The 23,736-nt window shown below is 37.5% G+C and overlaps 1 protein-coding gene across 1 annotated transcript in view; it reads right to left on the bottom strand.

The window, feature by feature from the left end:
- The window catches only part of CATSPERB (cation channel sperm associated auxiliary subunit beta), a 150,604-nt gene that overhangs the window by 84,013 nt on the left and 42,855 nt on the right, over nt 1–23,736 (bottom strand). The window contains exons 6-14 of the mRNA XM_068547781.1: nt 21,359–21,508; nt 15,340–15,435; nt 15,082–15,200; nt 13,730–13,762; nt 9,879–9,945; nt 9,545–9,591; nt 8,985–9,137; nt 8,467–8,469; nt 7,460–7,612 (exon numbers count right to left, since the gene is read on the bottom strand). Coding sequence (XP_068403882.1) covers nt 7,460–7,612; nt 8,467–8,469; nt 8,985–9,137; nt 9,545–9,591; nt 9,879–9,945; nt 13,730–13,762; nt 15,082–15,200; nt 15,340–15,435; nt 21,359–21,508 — 821 coding nt within the window. The remainder of the gene's footprint in view (nt 1–7,459; nt 7,613–8,466; nt 8,470–8,984; nt 9,138–9,544; nt 9,592–9,878; nt 9,946–13,729; nt 13,763–15,081; nt 15,201–15,339; nt 15,436–21,358; nt 21,509–23,736) is intronic.

The raw sequence follows: 23,736 nt of genomic DNA, 5'->3' as shown, positions 1-23,736 counted from the left end.
CCTTCACACACACACACACACACACACACACACACACACACACACACACACACACAGACCTACAGACAGACTCCTTACCTACTTGGTCAACCGTCTATTTCCTTCCTAGAGTTTGTGCAAAAGTGTACGTGGCAGTCTTCAGTTTTAAACAGTATGCATTGTGAATGTACCAAAGAACAAAGTTATTCCATCATCTCCCAACTGGGCCTCCTCCTATCAACCGATTTGATACATACTGGATGTATTTGGATATGGAGGAGAGTGTTTATCCATATTAAAATGAGACTTCTGTGCTGAATTCCTTTATTAGTTCTAATCAGGTTTTTTTGTTTTTGTTTTGTTTGTTTTGTAGAATCTTCAGAGTTTTCTACATACAAGATCATATCATCTGTGCATAGAGATAATTTTACTTCTTCCTTTTATATGCAGATACTTTTAAATTTCTTTTTCTTGTCTAATAGCTCTGGTTAGAACTTCCAGTACTATATTGAATAGAAGTGGTGAGAGTGGGCTTCCTTGCCTTGTTTCTGATCTTAGAGGAAAAGCTTTAAGTCTTTCACCATCAAGCATAATGCTCACTGTGGGTTTCTCATATATGGTTTTCATTATGTTTAGGTAGTTTTCTTCTATTTCTAGCCTGTTAAGTGTTTTTATCTTGAAAGTATGCTGAATTTTGTCAAATGCTCTTTTGTATCAATTGAGATGATGCTGTGATTTTTTTTTCTTTCATTCTGTTAATGTGGTGTATTATTACATTGATCAGTTTCATATGTTGAACCATCTCTGTGTTCTAGGAACAAATCCCACATGGTCACGGTATGTATAATCCTTTTAATGTGCTGTTGAATTCAGTTTCCTAGTATTTGGTTGAGAATTTTTGCATCAGTGTTTTCTAGGGATTTGGTCTCTAGTTTTCCTTTCTTGTAGTATCCTTGTCTGGCTTTGGTATCAGGATAATGGTGGCATCATAGAATGACCTTGGAAGTGTTCCTTCCTCTTCATTTTTTTTGGTATGAGTTTGAGGAGGATTGGTGTTAATTCTTCTTTAAATATAATATTTGGAACAACTCACCAATGAAGCCATCCCGTCTTGGGCTTTTCTTTGTTGGGAGGTTTGATTACTGATTCAATCTCCTAACTAGTTATTGGTCTGTTCAGATTTCCTATGCCTTCACAATTTAAGAATTAGGAGGTTGTATGTTTCTAGGAATTTACCCATTTCTTCTAGGTTATCCAGTTTGTTAGCATACAACTGTTCATAATATTCTCATATCCTCCTTATTTCTGTGGCATCAATTGTAATGTCCCCTCTTTCAATTTTAGTTGTCTTCTTTTTCTTAGTTAATCTAGCTAAGGCCCGTCAATAAAGCAGCTCAATTTCATTGCTTTTTTTCCTATTTTTCTATTCGTGATTACATTTATCTCTTCTCTAGTCTTTATTATTTCCTTCCATCTGCTAGCTTTGGTTTGGTGGGTCTTTTTTTCTAGTTCCTTAAGTCGTAAAATTAGGTTGTTAATTTGAGATTTTTCTTTTTAATATGTGTTTATAGCTATAAACTTCCCTGTTAGTACTGTTATTGCTGCATCCCGTAAGTTTTTTTTCACAGATTATTTTTTATTTTTCATTGAAGTATAGTTGATTTACAATATCATGTTAGTTTCAGGTGTACAGCACAGCGATTCAGTTATATATATATATATTCTTCAGATTCTCTTTCCTTATAGGTTATTACAAAACACTGGGTATAGTTCCATGTGCTAGACAGTAAGTCCTTGTTTATCTGTTTTATATATAGTAGTGTATATGTGTTAACCCCAACCTCTTAATTTATCCCTCTCCTCACCCCCTTTTCCCCTTTGGTAACCATAAATTTGTTTTCTATGTCTGTGAGTCTCTTTCTGTTTTTGAAATAAGTTCACTTGTATCCTTTTTTTTTTTTTTTTTTTCAGATTCCACATGTAAGCGATATTATATGATATTTATCTTTCTCTGTCTGGCTTACTTCATCTAGTATGATAATCTCTAGGTTGATCCATGTTACTGCAAATGGCATTATTTAATTATTTTTTATGGCGGAGTAGTATTCTATTGTGTATATATACACCACATCTTCTTTATTCATTCATTTACCTGTTGGTGGAAATTTAGGTTGCTTCCATGTCTCAGCTATTGTAAATAGTGCTGCAATATGTCTTGTTTTCATTTTAACTTTCTCAAGGTATTTTCTGATTTCCCTTATGACTACCTCTTTGACTCACTGGTTGTTTAAGAATGTGTTAATTTCCACATACTTGTGGATTTTCCAGTTTTCCTTCTATTGACTTCTAGTTTCATTCCACTGTGATTGGAAAATATACTTTGTATAATTTCAATCTTTTAAAATGTGTTGAGACTTGTTTTGTGGCTTCACATATGATCTATCCTAGAGAATGTTCTGTGTGTATTTGAGAAGAATTTATTCTGCAGTTGCTGGGTGCAGTATTCTGATTACATCGGTTAGGTGCAATTGGTCTACAGTGTTGTTCAAGTCTTCTGTTTCCTTATTTATCTTCTGTCTGGTTGTTCTATCCATTATTGAAAGTGGAGTATGAAGTCTCTTATGATTATGTTGCTATCGATTTCTCCCTTCATTCTTTCAAAGTTTGCTTCATATTTATATTTCAAAGTTTGCTCTGATGTTTCATGCATAAATATTTATAATGGTTATATCTTCTTGGTGAATTGACCTTTTATTCTTATATAATGTCTTTGTTTCTTGCAATGATTTCTGACTTAAAGTCTATTTTGTATGATTACAAAATAGTATAGCCATCCCTGATCTTTTGGATAACATTTGCATGAAATATTTTTTCAATCTTTTCGTTTTCAGCCTATGTCCTCAGATCTAAAGTGAGTCTCTTGTAGACAGACTATAATTGCATCCTGTTTTTTTTTTTAAATCCATTCAGCTAATTTGTCTTTTGATTGGGATATTTAGTCTATTTAAATGTAAAATAATTACTGACAGGAAAGGATTTACTATTACCATTTTATTTATTGTTTCATATGTCTTGTAGCTTTTTGTCCCTCCTTTCCTCTCTTACTGTCTTCCTTTGTGTTTTTTGTTTTTTTTTTTGTAGTGACATTCTTTCATTTCCTTCTTGTGTTCTTGTGTATATATTCCACATATATATTTTTCTTTGTAGTTACCACTGCAATTACATAAAATATTATATTCTATTTTTAATCTGATAACAACTTAACTTCAACTGTATACAAAATCACCTCCTATACAGCTCCACCCCCACACTTTATGTTATTGATGTCATAAATTACATGCTTTTATATTATATACTTGTTAACATATCTATAGTTTTAAAAATATTTTTCTCATGTAAATCCTATACAAGAATTAAAAGTGAACTTATGCACCAAAATAACATTAATACAAGTTACTGTATTTGTCCAAGTTTTTATATTATTGCAAAACTTTTTATTTTCATGTGACTTCATGTTGCTATCTAGCATCCTTTAGTTTTGTCTTGCAGGACTCTCTTCAGCATTTTTTTTGCAGAGCAGGTATAGTTGTAATGAACTCCTTCAGCTTTAGTTTATCTGGGAAAAATCTTAATTTCCCCTTCATTTTTGAATGACAGTTTACCAAATACAGTATTCTTGATTGACAGTTTTTTGGGGTTTTTTTTCCCTTTCAGCACTTTGAATATATCATCCCACTCCCTTCTGGCTTGCACTGCTTCTGCTGAGAAATCCACTGATAATTTTATGAAAGTTCCCTTGTATGTGACAAAGTCACTTTTCTCTTGCTGCTTACAAGATTCTGTCTTTGACTTTTGACAGTTTGATTATAATGTGTTTCAGTGTTGGTCTCTTTGGACTTATTCTGATTGGAATTTCTTTAATGTGTATGTCCATTTTCCCCCTCAAATTTGAGAAGTGTTTGACCATTATTTCTTTAAATAAGCTCTGTGTCCCTTTCTCTCTCTTTCTTCACCTTCTGGGACTCCCATAATGCATATGTAGGTCCATTTGATAGTATCTGTAAATTCCTGAGGTTCTCTTCACTTTTCTTCATTCTTTTTTCTTTTTGCTCCTCTGACTTGATGATTTCAAATAACCTCTCTTCAATTTGCTGATTCCTTCTTCTGCTTGATCTTGTCTGCTGTTAAACTTGTCTAGTGAGTTTTTCAGTTCAGTTACTGTATTTTTCAGTTCTGGAATTTCTGTTTGACCTTTTAAAATGATTTCTATCTCTTTTTGATATTCTCATTTTGTCCATGCATTATTTTCCTTATTTCTCTTAGTTATCTGTGTTCTTGTCTGACTCTTTGAGCACCTTTATGACAGTGGTTTTCAATTCTTTGTCAGGCATCTCATAGATCTGCATTTCTTTAGGGTCATTTTCTGGAGTTTTATTTTGTTCCTTTGATTGGATCATGTATGCCTGTTTCTTTGTATGCCTTCTGATGTTGCTGTTGTTGTTTTGAGACTTGGGCATCAGATAAAGCAACCACATTTCCAGTTTTTATGGACTGGCTTTATGCAGACCTCTACCAATCTGCCCAGTTAGAGATTCTAGGACCTCTGAAATCTTTTCTGAGGATGTGCCTTCTCTGGCTTGTTCTGTGCTTTTAGTTGTCTCAAATTCCCTAAACTGCTTATCCCTGCTTTTTCTCAGAAGCCCATAGCTCTTGCTGCCGCTGGCATCTGCCTGCAGAACTGCAATTCTAATGTGCTGCAGTGATCATATCTGTTTTCAGCAGTTTCCAAACAAGGCTACCAGTTCCATCGGTGCTTTCAGTCAAGTGAGACAGATTCCAGTCTGTCAGGCAGCCCCTGGTCTTGCCAGAACATTGGATGCACTGTTAGCTCTTTTGTTTCTGTCCTGAGGGAGGATCCTTGGTGTGGGAAGTTTCCTTCAAGTTGTGCTGCACTAAGTCAAATAGGAGGAGAGGCATGGATGTATGTGCAAAATGTTGCAAGTTTTTCTATCCCTTTTGCTGGAATCCCTTCTTGGTTTTAGCTTGGTTTGGGTGCTGTAGCTTCTCAACAGGCCTGTAGAGTCCTTGCAAAGGTATGCTGGTTTGTATATTGCTATCTTTGTGGTTCTGGGGGAAAGTGAGGGTCTGAAACTTCCTAGCCTGTCATCTTGTCAATATTACTCCCCCTTTTCAGCAGCTTCCAAACAATGCTGCATGTCGCATCAGTGTTCTGAGTTAGGCTAGACAGAAACCAGTCCCTTGAGCAGCCCCCAGACAAGCCAGAATGTTGGACACAAGGCCCACTCTTCTGTCTCTATTCCAAGGGAGGATCCCTGGTGTGGGAGGTTTCTTCCTGGTTGTGCCATGCTAAATTGAATGGGGGCAGGACAGATGGGCACACACTGCAAATTTTCCCACCCCTTTGTAGAATCCTTTTTTGGTTTTATGTTGGTCTGAGTGCTGTAGCTTCTCAACTGGTCTCTAAAGTTCTTGTAAAGGTACTCTGATCTGTATATTGTTGCTAACTCAGTGCCTCTGTGGAAGAGCAATGGCCTGAAGCTTCTTAGTCTGCCATCTTGCTGATCCAGAATTCTTCTTTTTAATGAAGGTGAAGTTCTCTTTTCTTTTATGGTTATTGGTTTTTTAGTCTTGTTTTAAAATGATTTCCCACACTGAGTTCAGAAAGATATTCATTTTTTTCCCTCTAAAAGTTTTGATATTTAAATTAGTAATCTGTCAGGACTTGAGCTTGATGTATGTTGCAATGTGGGGATATATTTCAACAGTTTCCATATGTATAACCAAACTTCCCATCCCATTTTGAGCAGTCTCTTATTTCCCCCTGTGATGTCACTTTGGCCTCTATCAATATTCTAGATTTGCATGGGTCTACTTGTGGGCTATTTTATCCCGTTGGTCAATTTGTCTACTCCTGGGCCAAAACTGCATTACCAAAATTATTACAACTTTTAAAATAGTGTTAATGTCTGGTAATACAAGTCCCTCCCCTTTATTCTTCTTCAGAAGTGTCTTGGTTACTCTTGGTCTTTTGTTTTTCCATGTATAATTATTTTTTTTCTTTTTGCTTTACTTAAAAAAATTTTTAATTGAGGTATAATTTACATATACCATATATATTTTAGAGTCAACTTAAACTCCACAACAAATCTTGGGATCTTGATTAGAGTTGTATTAGATCTACAGATTAATTTAAGGAAGAATTGATATTAATAGTCAAGTTTTCTTGTCCACAAGCATGTTTATGTTCATTTCTTTATAAAGTTTTAAATGTCCTTCAGTGAAGTTTATAATTTTCTACATATAGGTCTTAGAAATCTTAGATTTATTCTTAGGTACTTTATAGTTTTTGTTTGTGTATTTCTGTTTTGTTTTGCTTTGTTTCTGCTATTGTAAATAGTGTCTTAAAAATTATGTTTTCAAATTTATTGTTGATCGTGTGCAGAAATGAGATTGACTTTACCTCCTGCCTAGTTTAACTTTAACTCCCATCTTGTTTTAGTAATTTGTATGTATCTTTTAGATTTTCTATAAAGACAATCAGATCTTCTGCAAGTAAATAGATTTTGTTTGCTACTTTTTAATATTCATGCCTTTGATTTCTTAATTTTTTTTCTTTGTCTTATTGCATTCCCCTCTGTATACTTTTTCACTTCTTAATAATTTCTTGGTAGAACTCCAAGAAACTGTTGTATTGTGGTTAATACAAACCCCTGCCTTTTCCACAGTTGAATGTGGAAAAGAACATTTGATAATGCTGAACTGGTCACATGTTGAATTCATGAGCACAAAGCTCAAGCAATCATATTGGATTACCTTAGTCAATTCATTCTCCCATCTTCCTAGGCAACTATTTTACTCTGTTCTCTCCTTCCTCAACCCCTCAACAATCCTCCTCCATCCTCACTAGTAAACAATAACTTTGATTTTTGTTGAGAAAATAGAAGATAAATTCCCACACCTTCCATTACCATAGCTACCCACCTGCCTACCAGCTTTTGAACCCGAAAATCCTTCCTTCCTCCCGTTACTATAGAACAACTGTCTGTGCTCCTAAGGCCAATCTCTCCACTAGTTCATAGACCTCATCTCCTCTCACCTCTTTAGAAATGTCACTCTAGCAATTTCTTTTCTCTCTTTCCTGCATCGTCAGCTTTTCCTCTCTACCAAATAAGTCCCATAAGCACACAACGTAATTCCTCCTATCTTTAAAAAAACTCTTCTTTTGACCTTTCTTTCTTCAAACACTGCTACAATTCCGTGCTCCACTTTTCAGCAAAACTTTGCAAAAGATTTGTTTGTATTCACTGTCACTAATTCCTCTCCTCTCATTCTCTCTTCATCAGGCTTTCCACCTCCCTGACCATCAGAGTGACTCTGTTCTTTACTTGATGTATAATCACTCAGCATAGAACAAGTGAATGATTTACATCTATACTAGAGTGTGAAGTTTCATACACACCTGATTACCATAAGCATACAGAAAATGGCTTCGTGGGTGGAATATCATTCCAACAGGAGAAGAAAATGATGAAGGAAATAAGAAAAGTGGAAATTTTTGTATTAATCTTGGTTTGTTGTTTTTTAGGATCCTCACAGAGACAGTGGTTTTTTTCTAGAAATAGATAAACAAAGCAGAAGCAATTCATAAGATTTTTTCCACCAATAGTACTAGTCTATGTTACAATTTTTAGAGTTTCCTGTTACTTGGATTTGGATTAAGATAGGCACAAAACCATTAACACAGCATAGAATTGGAAGGATTAGCAACTACTGGTATCCCTTTACTCTGCGTCCCCCCACCATATATGTCCATTTTATAGATGTTGAACATGAAGTAAAGGAGATTAAATAATTTTCCCATTTATTATTTAATAATAATAATTTAATTAATAATAATTTAATTATTATTATTAAATAATAAATGTCATGGGGGGATTTATTGTAGAATCATTACTGAACTCAACAGACTCCAAGGCCCATGCTCATAACTATAATGTCAAACTACTTTTTAAAAGTGTGGATGCCTAGGCCACACTCCAATTCTGTCAGATCATGATTTTGAAGGGGATCAGAATACGCACCTCCAAGGCATGCCACTTTGGTATAAAGATTATTTTAAGCTGAAGATATTTGAGATTCAAGAGATGCAGACAAAATCCTTCCATTATCTGACTAAAAGCAGCAACTTCTGGGATAAAAGGCTGCCATTAATTCCTCTTCAGAGCAGATCTACTCCCAGAAGGCAGAATGTGAACAAAACCTACCCCAAATCCCTTCCCAGGGGAGTTTTATGGCCCTGAAGGAGCCGGAAAGACCACGCATACCTGTACAAACAAACATCACAAACTTCCTTATCTCCTGTTTGTTCTCCTGTAAACCATTATCTTTTCATTTGTTTTCCCTTAAGTACCTTTCTCGATCAACCCCTTAAACTATTAAGATGGCATATAACCTCCAAATTTTAACTACCTTTTGAATTATTCATCACTGACTTTCACCCACACGTATGTGCACTGCATGCATAAATAAATTGTTTTCTTTTCTCCTGTTAATCTGTCTTTTGTCAGTTTAATTTGCAGGGCCCCAAAAGTTGAACATAAGAGGGTAGAGGAGAATTATTTTTTTTCTCCCCTAAAATCATGAGGGTAGGGCTAGTTCCACTTTTTGTTCATTTAAACTAACCATTTTACAGACACTTAAATTTATATAGACCAAACTCAGCTTACATTCTCCTGAAGAATAAGCAAAGAAGCATTAATACACAAACAGCGCTGTATTTTCCATTTTCATCAAACTGAATGACAATAAGAGGCAAGACATCTATAAAGTATCAAACTATATTGTTAACCATAAATAATTTCACTGTAGCCAATTTTATCACCTTCTATTGTCAAAGATAAAAAGAACTTGGAAATAAGTTTTGCAAAGGTAAATTTTCACTACTGTGGTGTCAAGAGCAATCACCTCTGGGCTATAAGGCCTACCTGGTTATGGAAGAGGTAGACTCCAGAACTCTGTTCTTGGTCAACAAGAAATGTTACCACAGTTGAAAGAATAGTTTTCATTCCTTTTGAAATGGGGGGTAAGCAAGGTAACCATTCAAGAAATGGTTCTTTACTATAAAAACAAGAGCTTGCCTACAAAAAGAGAAAGGAAAAGTTAATGCCATTCTTGAACTATAAAAGTCCTAATTAGTTCTTGTAGGCAAATAAACTAATGAACAACACTAATTGTGTTGTCATGACTGGCCACAAATAATAGTGATATATCTTTAATGCCTGTGCTTCTCTTCTGGGGGATATGAGTCCAGAAAACACTGCAAAGCATCCCTTTCTGGCATGAATTGTTTTTCTAGAACCACTGTGTGGGTCTAGATCTAACATAATTAGGTAATTACCATTAAATCTAAGTACAGGCACCACTGGGAGCAAAGAATGATTGTTAAGCTTTTGAGTCTATAGAATTGCCATTTTTTAGATTAATAACAACCTATGAAATCATGAACAATAAAATTTCTTACTTTTTAAAATATTTAATACCATACCTCACTTAGGGTCCTGTTTCTCTCAAAGGTGATAGTAACATAATCAACTATAAAATATAAAGGTACAGAAATTATAAGTAGCATCTATATTTTTAAACGTATCACTAATTAAATGATACAATCATTTACAGTACAATCTTCTTGCACTTACAACAGGGCATGCCTATTGTATCAGATTTAAACTAATTTCCTCCCCAGTTTTAGGCCATTAACTTATACAAAACAAACCTATCTTTATATTTAATTCTGTTTTTATTTTATTTCATTTTATCTAATCTATATATGCTAGCTATGTTGAAAAAAGCTTATTAATAGTTCTTTAACTAAAATTTACCTTCAAAATGTTCTCTGTTAGCAAAACATCTTTCATTATACCACAGTTTTCCTTTGATGTAGTCAACCTACATAAATAAACAAAAATGTCATTTAGGCAATATGTAGCCTTAAGATGTAAAAATAGAAAAACTTATAAGAAATTTTAAAAGTTCAATAGTTCAGGAATGTGAGGCAAATAAAAGAAGAAAAACTGTATGCCAGCAAAATGAAAGTTCGTGGAATGAGGACAAGAAACAAGAATATGCTTTTTGAACAACACACAAAAAAGGAATAAAAAGAAATTTCGCATGATTGGCATATGTTAATGGAAGACGCTACTCTCTATGAGCTGTCTTTCCGAGGCTCTCAGGAGCTGCTGGTCTTTCATTACAGTTAAAATGGGTCACATGCTTATCTTTTATTCTCCTTCAGCTGCAGCTAGGTTTAAGGAGACTTCCCAGAGGCCTGACAGCAGCAAGAAGCAATAAGAAAAAAAGCCACAAAAATACAGGTTTTGAAAAATTGGTCATATGGGAGAAGCTTCCAAGAAGGTGAGATTATATATGTTGGATATGAATTATATGCAAGAATTTGAGATGGTTTTGTAATAGGTGTCAATGAAAAAATGTTGCCTGCCATATCAGTAAACAAAGGATGTTGCAGCCATCAAGCCACTACAGCCACTCCAATGGTGAGCCCTGAGGGAACTCAGGACAGAGACAAATGAGCTGCCCACTGCCAAGCCCTCAGTCACTGCAGCCACCCCCCAAGGATGCACCCTGAGGAGACTCAGGATGACAAAGCACAGGATACTGGCCCCAGATAGCTGAGGTGCACATCAAAGGAATGATTTCAGGGAGCCCAGACTCTTGCATCTTCCTGTACGTAGAAAAAGGACTAAATTCCTTAACTTGAGATATCTGGTTTTCTTTCATTAACAGTAATCTTTTGATGTTCCGACTACCTGGTCTTTGTTGCAAAAACTCCTAAATATCCTCCTCCTCCCTTACCTCTTAGGAGCAGTCTCTCAGAGCTATCTGAGAGTCTGTGTCCCAGGCTTATGTCCTCAGTTTTGTCCACTGAATAAAACATAACTCAACTTTTAGGTTGTGTATTTTTTTTTTTTTAGTCAACATAGGAAGATTCTGACTCTCATATTATTGTTGAGACAAAAGGAAGACCTTCTTACATTTTTAAAGACCAGTAATAAAATCTGCATAATCTGTGCATTAAAAGCCTTTAAAATGTTCTAAAATAGATTGTGGTGATGCTTGCACAACTCTGTGAATATACTAAAGGCCATTGAATTGTACACTTTAAGTGGGTGAATTTTATGCTATGTGAATTATATCTTGATAAAACCGCTGAACAAACAAAAAAGCCTTTTAAAATGGAGTGGACAATAATTTATTTGAATTTCAACCTATGGTTTTATATCAAATGAGCCTTTTGAGTTCTCATATAAATTTTCAGTTTTTCAGGATGCCATAATTATCATGATTATATCTGGGCAATTAGTATAGAATCTTTATCGGGCCCTGATTCCTTTTTTACTCTTTAGATTCCTTCTTTTTTTTTTTTCCTACCTGGAATAAAACTCGTAACAGTCCAGTGAATATCCTTGGGGATAATTTAATCTGATCAGGCTGACTTTATTCCAAGGATGAGCTCACGCCCCAGGCCTGATTTAGAGTCACAAAGATGGGTCAGGAATACACACAGGATCCAACTCAGGTTAATGAGTCGGCCCTGAGGCTTGCTAGAACCACGGAGAAAGAGATACTTTATTCCTGTGGGGAGTGCTAAACTGATGGCACATAAACCTGGTGGCTATTCTTCCTGACAATCGGAGAAAACCCACTGAGAATGAAGCTAATGTAGAGGAAAGCAGACTCAAATGCTGAGAAGACAGGGTCGGACGGACATCTGTTAGGCACTAAATCCAGTCATGTCTGGAAGCTGGATTTATTCACTCCTTGAATTCCCTGTTCACATGAGCCAACAACTTCCTCTCCTTCGCTAAAATCAGTTTTAGTTTGGTTTCTGTCATTTGCCTTCAGAAGTTTCTGACTATCTGTTTGGGGAGAAAACCCAGCTTTTTTTTTTTTTAAAGTTGCTACTTTGATTCGTGAACCAGGCCGAGGTTTTTCTTATGTAATGTTATTTAATCACTTCACCTCTAAGAGGTAGATATTGTCATGCCCATTTTAAAATGAAGAAATTGAGGCCCAGAGAGGTATATGACTGCTCAAAGTTCCATGCTGCATGGCTACTAAGCTTGTCCAAGACTGGACTCCTGTCCGTCTTCATTTATTCACTCATGGATTCTGCAAATATTTATTGAGACAGCCTATCTACAAGGCAGCCTAATAATAGCATACAATAGTAAATAGGATAGTTATTGACATGAAACCTAAAGTCTGATGAGGTTAGTCCAAGTATCCATCAATAGGAGACAGGCTAAGTAAACTCTGGTTAAGTTCACACAATGGAATATTTGCAGCTATAAGAAAAAAGAAGGGCAGGCTTAGGTCTGGTAAAAAGCACAAACAAGGTTCCTGCCTCACTTACAGCTTACATTTCTAGTTCTGTCTTTATTTCTGGCATCCCACTCCTTCACGGGAGTCTCTGGATAGTAAGCTCTCCTGATGCCTTATCTGTGACAATTTCTTTTCTTCACCCTCATTCTTGAATGATATAGTTTAGCTAGGTTTGGAACTCTCTCTTGACAGTTTTCCCCCTTGTTCTTTCTGATGTAAATCAGTTTTGCCTACCTGGCCTTCCCAGTTCTCAGCCTCACATTTCTTCCAATCAGTACAGCAAGAAGTCAGTTCCTTTTGTTTCCTGAGAAATAAGTGCCCCTTTGCTTTAGACGGTCTGAGTGAGTGTGCGTGTGTATGCACAGGTGAGTGTGTGCCCACAGGCCTGTATGAGGACAGAATGGGGAGGAGACATGGCAAAAGGCTAGAAATGCTCATAATTTTGTTGTGCTTTCCAAACTACAGCATGCTTATATGTTGATGGGAATGACTTAGTTGAATCTCAGAACTTGACCTTGTAACAGAGGGGAGGTAACTGATGGAACAAAATCCAGAATCAGAGCTGTAGAATCAGAGTTTACATGGTACTTGTATCAAATTAGAAGGAGCGCCCCGGGACTTCCCTGGTGGCACAGTGGTTAAGAAACCGCCTGCCAAGGCAGGGGACACAGGTTCGACCCCTGGTGCAGGAAGATCCCACATGCTGCTGTGGAGCAACTAAGCCCGCTTTCCACAACTACTGAAGCCCGCATACCTAGATCCCATGCTCCAGAACAAAAGAAGCCACCGCGTGAGAAGCCCGCGCACCGCAACGAAGAGTAGCCCCCGCCCCGCTCGCCGCAACTAGAGAAAGCCCGCACACAGCAACGAAGACTCAGTGCAGCCAAAGATAAATAAATAAAATAAATTTATAAAAAATGAAAAAGAAAGAGTGCCCCTTTCTCCAGGTAGGCACAGACCCACACGGGGGTGGGGGGTAAGCGGACTGGCGAGTCAAGTGTTAGCCATATTTCGGCTCTCACTATCTTTTCAACTGGGTGTCCTTGTGCAGAACGCACTGAACAACCACAGCAATCCTGGACAGAACATATAAAGATGGGGTGGGGACCACCTCAGAGACAAAGAAGGGGCATTTCCTCCTTTGAAACAGAAGGGGATATCATTGCTTAATGGTTATTGGAAATACGTGTTTTTAGTTCAAACTGTAAATAATATTATAGTATCAGCAATAATAATCTATATTATGAATTCTTGTCTTGCACCTCATCTCTTAGGTCACTAAGGAAACACATATCTTTTAACCAACCCTTGGAAACTAAAAGCTTCTTACCCTTTCGAAACCACAAAAGTCTGCCCTTGAGAACTAGAAGAAAGAAAAAAAGGAATTTTAATCTTTGCTTGTAAATCAGAAGGCATAATAAAACAGCAATTTAAATTATACTAAAGGAGATGATTTTTTTACATCCCAGCAGTTAGGAGTATCAAACACTAAAACCAGCTTCTTAAGTAGTTTGCACCGTGTCTTGGAGATTTCCCCCTCAGTCTTTGCCTTGTTTCACCATTTGATTAATTTATTTATACTTTAACTTAATTCCAGAAAGGATCTGAGACCAAAACCCCACCTTTTAATGATTTAAATGGAGGAGTTAGGAAGTGTATAGGAAGAAACTAGGTCGGCCACCGACTGGGGTTTAGGAAGGCACATCCTTATCCCACTATTTTCTCCACGGCCACTCTGTCTTCTGCCCAGCCCAGTACAGCCCCTAGACCAGGTCCTCAGGATGTACAGCCCACACCTAATTCTCTGTGCTTTGACCTCAGGTCACGCTCCTGGCTGTTTCAACTCTCTTCTTTAGCAACCACATGATAAGCACATAAAAGGCCAGATCTATTAGCTGTCTGAGCAACAAATGATACTTTCTTAGAGATAATGAGGAAGAAGGAAGGTTGTGAATATTCGAAAACCTGAAAAAAGGTAATAATTACCATGTATAAGAAATAACTATTTCTTAACCAATACAATCATCCCTTCTACACTTCCCCAATCTTTTCTCCTACTGTTCCTAAGTCTTTATTACTGTTCTTATTTCTGTTGAGGTAATTTTGAGAGCTATTTATTAACATATTTAAGAACTGATTTCCCTTCTCTCAATCCCAAAACTTACTTTTAATTACTTTATTTATTTATTTATTAATGTCTCTTTTCAATGCTTTATTTTGGAGCAGATGGGAGTGACAAAGCAGAAGCTGAGGAAGCACTTTAAAACAAAAAACATGGTGTCGAAGCTTTGATATAGCCATTTAAGAATAAAAAGAAAAAACTCATCAGAAGGACATAATTTTAATTTATGTTATTTTGTAATACTATATCTGGCTTTTTGTACCTTAAAGCATTTTGGGAACATATATGACTATTTATAAGTATATAGGGTATTTTCTATATGAATTATTTGAAACGTCTCATAAATTTGTATAGCAATAAAGCTAGCACCATTTCCAAATGATATATTCAACACTATAAGGCAAAGGGAAAAGTCACTATATTACGCTTTTACGTTTTTTAAAAGGAAGAAGCATTTTAGTTCTAAGATACACCACACATAACTCAAGTATCCACTATTTCTACTTTATGTCACAGAAGATATTTAAGGTTAATTATTAGTTACAGAGCAATTCACCTACCATTAAGACAGAGGAGGATGGATAGCGAAGATCTCCACTTATAAAAAGACCCAAAGAGGTGAGGATAACTAAAAAATGATTTGTTAAAACCATATCCACCATGGAAAGCTCTGTGTGTTCTAAAGGAAGAAATCATACCATGGGTTAAAAAGTAAGGAAAAAGTGACGTCCTCAGCAAAGCAAAGACATTTCATAAATATCCATCAAGTGTTGATGTAAAGGAAATGCTGAAGATGAAGGCACTGTTAGAGGAATTACCTTCTCCAACTTGGGAATAGACCATGTCTGTCAGGTTATACCACGTGGTATCATCATAATTCCAAAATCCAGAAAAGCTGAGGCCTATGTAAACACCTACCATGAGAGAAAAGGGAAATTAAGGCAACACAACTTTGCAAAGTGAGTAACCAGCTCCTAAGGTGCTAGGTCTTTAGTGGGCAGAGCCTGCATCTGCCCCACCTTCCAGCCCACTCTCCACCCCTGCCTCAACTCCCCTCCCTCAGTTTGAATCGCACTTCCCCCACCACTGGAAGATAAAGTAACCTGGGTTACACCACAGGAGTTTAGCCAACCATCTAATTATTGAGGATTTTGTTTTGTATTGAAGGGGATCAGAATATGCCACCCCCAGAATATGGCACTTTGGCATAAAGATTATTTTGAGCTGGAGGCAACTGAGAATCAACTGATGCAGGAAGAGTTCTGTGCCTCCCCTTGCCTGCCTAAAAGCAGGGCATTTTCTAACCACCTCACTCTGTATCAGGAAGAGAAGAGAGAGCAATCTTATCACCAGAGACAGGGAGTTGACACCAAGATGAGTTTGCATAAACAGACTTTACTAAAATAACTCTTATCTCCCATTAGTCCACCCACATATTTCCTTGTCACTTCTCCACAATTTCTTGTCCTTTGAGGCCTAGACACCTTTCCTTTGTTAAGATGGTATATAAGCCCCCAAGTTTAACCACTTCTTTGAATTTCTTTTCTGTGAACTCTCGTGAATATAAATATTAACAAAAACTGCATGTCTTTTCTCCTGCTAATGTCTTGGTTAATTTGTAGGCCCCCAATCATAACCTAAGAGGGTACAGGAAGAGCTTTTCCTCCCTGAAATATCCTTCTAAGCAAAAATATGTTCCTATTTCAAGAATACAATTATAGTCAACAGTACAAAAACTCCAAAGAAGAAAATTAAAATGTGAACCCCAAGAGGGAAGAAAGTATGTTTGATTTACTTATAAAGTGATTTACTTTAATATTTGTGATTTTAAAAATAGAAAAAAAAAACTGTTAATATGAGAATATTAAACCTATTAAAACTTATGAGAACTTATTAAAAGGAGACTGAGCATGTTGGAAATACTGAAAGCGCTTTGCTCCTTGATCTCACCTTTCCTTGGCCATAGCTAGGAATGCTTAGAGTCTTTTGTGTTTTATTTATTTTTTAAATTCTTATCTATTTATTTTTTTTAATATTTGTTCTTTGGTTTTATTTATTTGGCTGTGCCGCCCACACAGCACGCGGGATCTTAGTTCCCCTACCAGGGATCCAACCCACGCTCCCTACAGTGGAAGCGTGGAGTCTTAACCACTGGACTGCCAGGGAAGTCCCGAGTCTTTTGTGTTTTAAATGCAGGACATTAATCTGAAGTCTAGTCAACAGGCATAACTATGGGGGCGGTGGAGGGTAGAGGGAGCCTGAAGAGAGCTGATAATCCAAGGCACATGCTTTGTTTCCAAAAGAAGAATGTAGGATCACTCGTATTGTGAAGTGTGTGTTTTAACTCCCAGCTCTTTTCTGTGTAGGGAAAGATGTAGAAGGAAATGTTATCATCATCCACTTTTTCCAGAAAGAGGGAAGCTAAAGACAAGCTTGTGCCTTTCTAAGCATGAAATCTAGTCCTGCAGATAACACTACACTATATTCTAAGTGGGGATGATTATAGGTATCCAGCATATCACATGACCGGACTCCTGCAAAGTCTAGAAATATTTAATGGAGAAGTAAGCAGTAAAATAAATGCTTTATTCTGGTTGATATTTTAGCCTGAAATTAAGTTATAGGCCACTCTCTATGACACACTGGCCACAATTGCATCCCAGGGTTACAGAAGCTGATGTAAACCACTGCAAAGATTTTGGATTTTATTCTAATAGGCAAAGGGAAGCCACTGGAATGTCTGAAGCAGGAAAATGATGTGATTTGTTTTACACTTGAGATCACTGTGGTGGCTGTATGGAGGGTGAGTTGTACCGGGTTTAGAAACAGGGAGACCACTTAAGAGGCTGTGAATTAGTCTCGTGGAAAACCAATGCTGACTTGACAAAGATTTTAGCAGAGGAGAGAAGTGGCCACACTGAGGATAGACACTGGATGTGGCATCGTCCTGGAATGCCATCAGAGTAAGAACAGTCAAGAGTGTACGCTAGATTTTAGTTTTGAGTAATTGGATATGAATTGGGATGAAGAATACTGGAGGAGAACAGTTTTAGAGGGAGATGAATCAAGAGTTCTGGCTTAGACTTGTTATAGCTGAGATGCTCATTAGACATCAAGAGGAATTGTCAAACAGACAACTCAATATAGGAATTTAGTTTCAAGGAAGCAGTCAGCACCAGAAATACAAATTCAGGGATCATTAGCCTGAAGGTGGCATTATTACCAGAGGACTGGATTGAGTTTGCCAGAGAGAATCTGGTTACATAAGGAAGGAGAGTCGAGGACAAAGCCCCATTTCATCGACACTTTAGGGGTCATAACAAAAGAGCAGGCTTAGAAAACTAAGGAGTGATCAGTGAGGTAAGATAAATGTAACTGAAGGTGGTGTCAAGAACCCAAGAGAATAAAGTGTTTTGAGGAGAAATAAAGTGGTTAACTGTGTCAAATTCTGCTGGGAGGGAAAGTAGAATGAGGATAAAGAATTGGCTGTTGGAATCAGCTACGTGGAGATCATGGGTGATCTTGGGAAGAATTGTTTCAGAACAGTGATGGCAACAATCCGATATGCAGTGAAATGAAGATAAAATGGGAGGTGGAAAATGTAGCACCACCTACAATAAATTCTTCCCATACATTTTGTCTGAAGCAGAACAGAGGGATGAGGGATAGTGGTAATGTGAGATAAATGAAGATTTTGGCTAAGATGGGGGATTTTAGGGTATGTTTGTATGCTAATGCATCTAATCCAGTAAAGAGGGAAAGCACGATGATACAGGAGAGAAAGGTGAGAACTGCGGGACAGATGCAGGAGCAAGGTTCTCCAGATGACGGGGGAGAATGGGATGCAGGATGTGAGGGGTGAGGGGTGGCCTTTGGTAGCAGCAGAGACACTTCTTACGATGCAACAGGCAAGAAGGCAAAGCACGCAAGTACAAAGGCAAGTAGGGTGGCAGACACGCACAAGAGCGATGATGGAGTGCCTTGCGATCAGTCTTAGTCGTCTACATCAAGTATTAAAGGCACAGCTGAGACCGGAGAAGGAAAGGAGGTGAGGTAGAGTGTTTGAGGAGTGGGAAGAGGTGTGACAAGGCCATTTTGCAGAGTGGGAAAATAAACATACCAGAGAAGAGAGATAGGATTTCTGGGCAGTGCTGAGTACCCACTTGGGACTTGTGATCTTGAATTTATAGTGAGACCACTTGGTGGAATTTTAAAGTGAGACTGGTGTGCAACTTTTTTCTAGTAATATTCTGCTATTCCAGTGGCGTAGAGGTGGTTTTAAGGAGAGGTGGGATTGTGCAGGAAAGGAAGAAAGAGAAGGGCAAAGAAGTTACAGAAGTATTTATAAGGAGAGACTATGAAAATTATGGTGAAAAAGTTAAGGACGTTGAGGAGTGAAAAAAGTGGTAGAAACAACATATTGAAGTCTCCATGAAATCAAAGAAATGTCAGAGTGTGAGTACTAGGGTAGACTGAAAGAATAGAAGGTAGTGGGCAGAGTGTGAGATGGTTGTAGTGGAGATTTTGGAGACAGTAACAACATCAGAGACAACAAGGTCAAGAAAATGACCACAGAAGTAAGATGTGGGAAAGATCATTGGAGGAGAGGAGGCCTTGAAAGCATGGGTCCATATGGGTGGTGAAATCCCCAAACATAGTGACAAAAATAAGGTGGAGAGGAAGGCAGGGGTCCAGACGCTAAACTCATCAATGAGTGTGAGTGATGGGAAGGTCATCATAGTCTGCCAACCAAGAAGAGTTAGAGGGAGTAAAGTCTGAGTTCAAAGGAACTGGGCATTCTGAATGAAAAGACAGGAGTAATTATTAATAAGTAGCCCTTAAGGAACAAGGGCAATGACCCTTGAGACTCAGGCATGTGACATGCGAGAGGGCCGCAGGGGAAAGAATGTTAACTGGGAGTGGCCAGATTACTCTTTACAGCAAGAAAGTTAAGGGACCATTCTGAGAAAAGATTAGTAGTACAGGGGAATTTGCTGATGACAGACCACAAATTCCAATGAATGGATTTGGGTAGATGGAGAGGGACAGAAGTTTGGGTGAATTTAAAGGAAGTCCAGAAGAGTATGTGGGATAGAGTAACCATAAGTGACCTGGAGGCTTAGGTTTCTGGTGGTGACATAGAACTGGGGTGAGAGGCATGATGGCGTTAGGAGTGTCATAGAGGAGAAAGGTGGGTAATAAGTCGAAACTGGAACACATGGGGCTCCTGGATACCTGTTCCCACCATTAACTCCATGTGGGATGAAACGCGGTGGGTGGACAAACCAGGGCCTCACAAAGAAACCGCTAGTTAAGCTTGATACTGTGGGAACTTATTTTCTGCTTCAGCACAGTGGGGGCCAGCTGGGGGAAAAGGTGGTTTCATCTAAAAACAGGTTTCCAAACTGTTTCTTTTCTTGAGACGTTGAAGTGATCGGGTGAGTGAGACCTCAAGGAGTCGAGACTGCCCCGTCTCTCCTATGACTCTCAGGGGTGTGGCAGGATGCAGAGACTGGCTCTTTTCCTGTGACTCACAAAAGTAAGGCAGGTTTGGACAGAGAGGAGGAGGGGGCCCTAGCCTGGCATCCGTGGAACAAAGGTAGAAAAGGAGTTTCCATCTGGTTGAGAGAAAGGAAAAAGAGACACAGGTTCTCTAAACTAATTCAGCACAAGCAGGCACTCCAAGCTAGAGGTGTCTAAAAGACTGCAAGACATTAGGAATTCAAAGAAATCTGGGGCAAGGCTATCTGTCTATTCCTATACAAGTGCATACTGCTTGAATCTATTACTTTAAAATAAGTCATGGTAGGCAACCTATTGTGCTTTTTATTCTTCTTTAAAATTATGTTTGTTATTCATGTTGCTTTATTCTCCCACCTGAATTTTGGGATTGGCTTATCAATTTCCACACACACAAAATACTGCTGTAATTTTTCTTGGACTTGCATCAAACTGATTGATAAACTTGGAGAGAATTAACATCTTTACAATACCAGAAGTTCCTGTTCATGAACATAAAATATCTTTTTTAGTCTTTTTTTTATAGCCTTCATTAAAGTTTTATAATTTCTATACAACAGGCCTTGCAAGTCGTTTTTTGTTTATTTCTAGGTCCCTATTGGGGTTTATTACTTTCTGAATAGGATTTTAAAAATTATAATCTTTAATTAGTCTTTGGTGGAGTGGTTTTTATATATTGTTAATATGTTCCTCAATTCCATAGCACTCCCATATTTGTTCCGATAGTTTGTCTGTTGATTCTTTTGGATTTTTATATAGATACACATATAATCTATGAGTAATAAAATTTTGTTTCTTATCTTTTAATTCTTTTTTTCCCTCATATTTATTAGATTTGGGGACTAGGAGGTCATCAATGACCTAAGAAAAACAAACTAGAACAAGATGATTAGTAATTGAAATGTGTAAGGATGCTATTAAATATTACAACAGTAACTGAAAAACACATGTGTAACAAATAAAATAATGTGATACCTTAGAACAACTTTACCTATTCACATATGGCAGGCATAGAAGATGGATTAGAAATGCAGTGAATAATCTCTGGGAGGGAGGAACATATTAACAGAGGGCAGAGTATCAAGGAAATTTGGAGAGACACTAAAGTCACTAGTAACATGCCAAAAGTCACAGAGAAAAAAGTTTATCACACTAGCAAGTAGACAAGGGAAAGTGATGAAGAGTAAGTTCTTAGGTGTTTTTAGGAGACATTTTCACTCCACTACGCCTATGTGTTTAACTTGTACTGCCAGTTAAACATCACTGTAATAAAATACAAAACACCACCTCCAAATTTGAATAAAGCCGCAAACTTACCATCAAGTGTTGTGTTCATAATGAAGCCAAGTAACACTACATCATTAGCACATGGGCACTTTGTCGTTTTGAGATCTACCACATGTGGATATAATTTACCGATGTCGTTTTTTGTCATTACAGTCCCAAGTTTCCACTGAAGAATAGGTTCTGTGGAAATCAAGTTTTGGTGTTTAAGTTGTGGCAGCACTCTTGAAAATAGAACATTACTGTTTTCTTTTTTGTTTTTGTCTTTAAAAAGTTTCTTTTTTAATTTTTATAAATTGAAATATAGTTGATTTACAATGTTGTGTTAATTACTGCTGTACAGCAAAGTGACTAAGTTATACATATACATACATTCTTTTTCATATTCTTTTCCATTATGGTTTATCACAGGCTATTGAATATAGTTCTCTGTGCTATACAGTAGGACCTTGTTGTTTATCCATTCTAGATATATCAGTTTGCATCTAGATATATCAGTTTGCATCTGCTAATCCCAAACTCCCAATCCGTCCCTCTCCCACCCTCCTCCCCCTTGGCAACCAGAAGTCTATTCTCTATGTCCGTGATTCCGTTTCTTAGATAGGTTCATTTGTGTCATACTTTAGGTTCCACATATAAGTGATATCATATGATATTTGTCTTTCTCTGTCGGACTTACTTCACTTAGTACGATAATCTCTAGTTGCATCCATGTTGCTGTAAATGGCATTATTTCGTTCTTTTTTACGGCTGAGTGATATTCCATTGTATATATGTACCACATCTTCTTTATCTGTACATCTGTCAATGGATATTTAGGTTGTTTCCATGTCTTGGCTATTGTGAATAGTGTTGCTATGAACACAGGGGTGCGTGTACCTTTTTGAATTATGGTTTTGTCTGGATATATGCCCAGTAGTGGGACTGCTGAATCATATGGTAATTCTATTTTTAGTTTTCTGAGGAACTCCCATACTGTTTTCCACAGTGGCTGCACCAACTTACATTCCCACCAACAGTGTAGGAGGGTTCCCTTTTCTCCACACCCTCACCAGCATTTGTTATTCATAGACTTTTTAATGATGGCCATTCTGACCCACGTGAGGTGACACCTCATTGTAGTTTTGATTTGCATTTCTCTGATAATTCATAACTGCTTTCTTTTATGGGTTTCAAAGGCACTATGTGAAGGAACTGTTCCATTGTTTTAAAAAATGGGTGTATTACCTCACTTTTCATCAGTTAAAAGTAGGTTGTCGATTCTTATTTTCCAGAGTAGGAGGAATGAAGTCTAATTTCCTTGAAGGGGGCCTGGCAAGGTCATACTGCAGAAGAGCAGGTGAGGTGGGAGATACTGCTTTGAACATCTTTGGAAAATACAATTGGCCACAGGATCTATCCCTAGAAATGGAGTTGCTGGATCACAGGGTTTGCACATTTATAGCACAGAGAATAACTTCTGCTTTGAGAGGCCACACATTTACTTTCTGTTCACTTTCCCAATCCCATAGAGAGCAGGAGATATATATATAAATAAGAATAAATCTAGAAAAGCAATAGGGAACAGGGAAAGTTGTCATCAGTGGCCAAGACACTTAGAAGGATTTCTGGAAGATACAAAGGAGTTAGGGAGGGACAAACAGGAAAAACTAATCAGAGGTAGGACATCTCCAACCCTTCAGTGCAGCAATCTACTCTTAGATATACAAAGGGTTGGAGCTGGATAAAGTCAAATTTTAAAGCATGAGAAATGGGAGGATTTTTTTTTTTTCTGAAAAAATGAAAAAAGAGAACGCAAAAAGTAAGCCAGGACAGTTTGACAGATTACTGCTGTCCGAATTTCAAAAATAGTCAAAGCACTTTTAAGAATAGATACAATCACTCTGTAGCTGTTTACATTTCTGCATTGTGAATCTCCTCCATCTCCTCATCAAACTTTCAATAAAATCTGCTACAAAACCAAAGACTTTAGGTGATATATGCTTCACTTTGTGCAAAGCAAGAAAAGGAGCTAAGTTTCCATCTGGGTTGACATAGTGTAGCACGGCGACAGCCAAGAAGAAGAAGAGACACAATTTATAACCAAACTAATTCACTCTGAAATTCATAGAAATCTGGGGTAAGGCAGTTGACTTTCCAGGGTATAGCATATGTGTACAATTAATGACCAGATCTTAGAGGACAGGGAGATTTGGCTTGTATCTGGGACATGATTGCACTGAATGGAAAATGCCTCTTTACCCATGTGGTCTATTTTAAACGTTTTAAGAATGAGGGAGTGATCAAAAGTCTTGACTGCTGAGAAGGTAGAAAGGAGATGGAAAAGTGACCAATGTGAAGGTGACTGGTGATTGTGATTAAGAGCAATTTTAGTGGAGTAGTCTGGACTCCGGATCAGAGATGAGGAAGTA

This window comes from Eschrichtius robustus, chromosome 1 (assembly GCF_028021215.1).
Source record: "Eschrichtius robustus isolate mEscRob2 chromosome 1, mEscRob2.pri, whole genome shotgun sequence".
Lineage (NCBI taxonomy): Eukaryota > Metazoa > Chordata > Mammalia > Artiodactyla > Eschrichtiidae > Eschrichtius > Eschrichtius robustus.
Note: the sequence above shows the minus strand (reverse complement) of the source record. Positions and strands in the feature narration are given on the sequence as shown.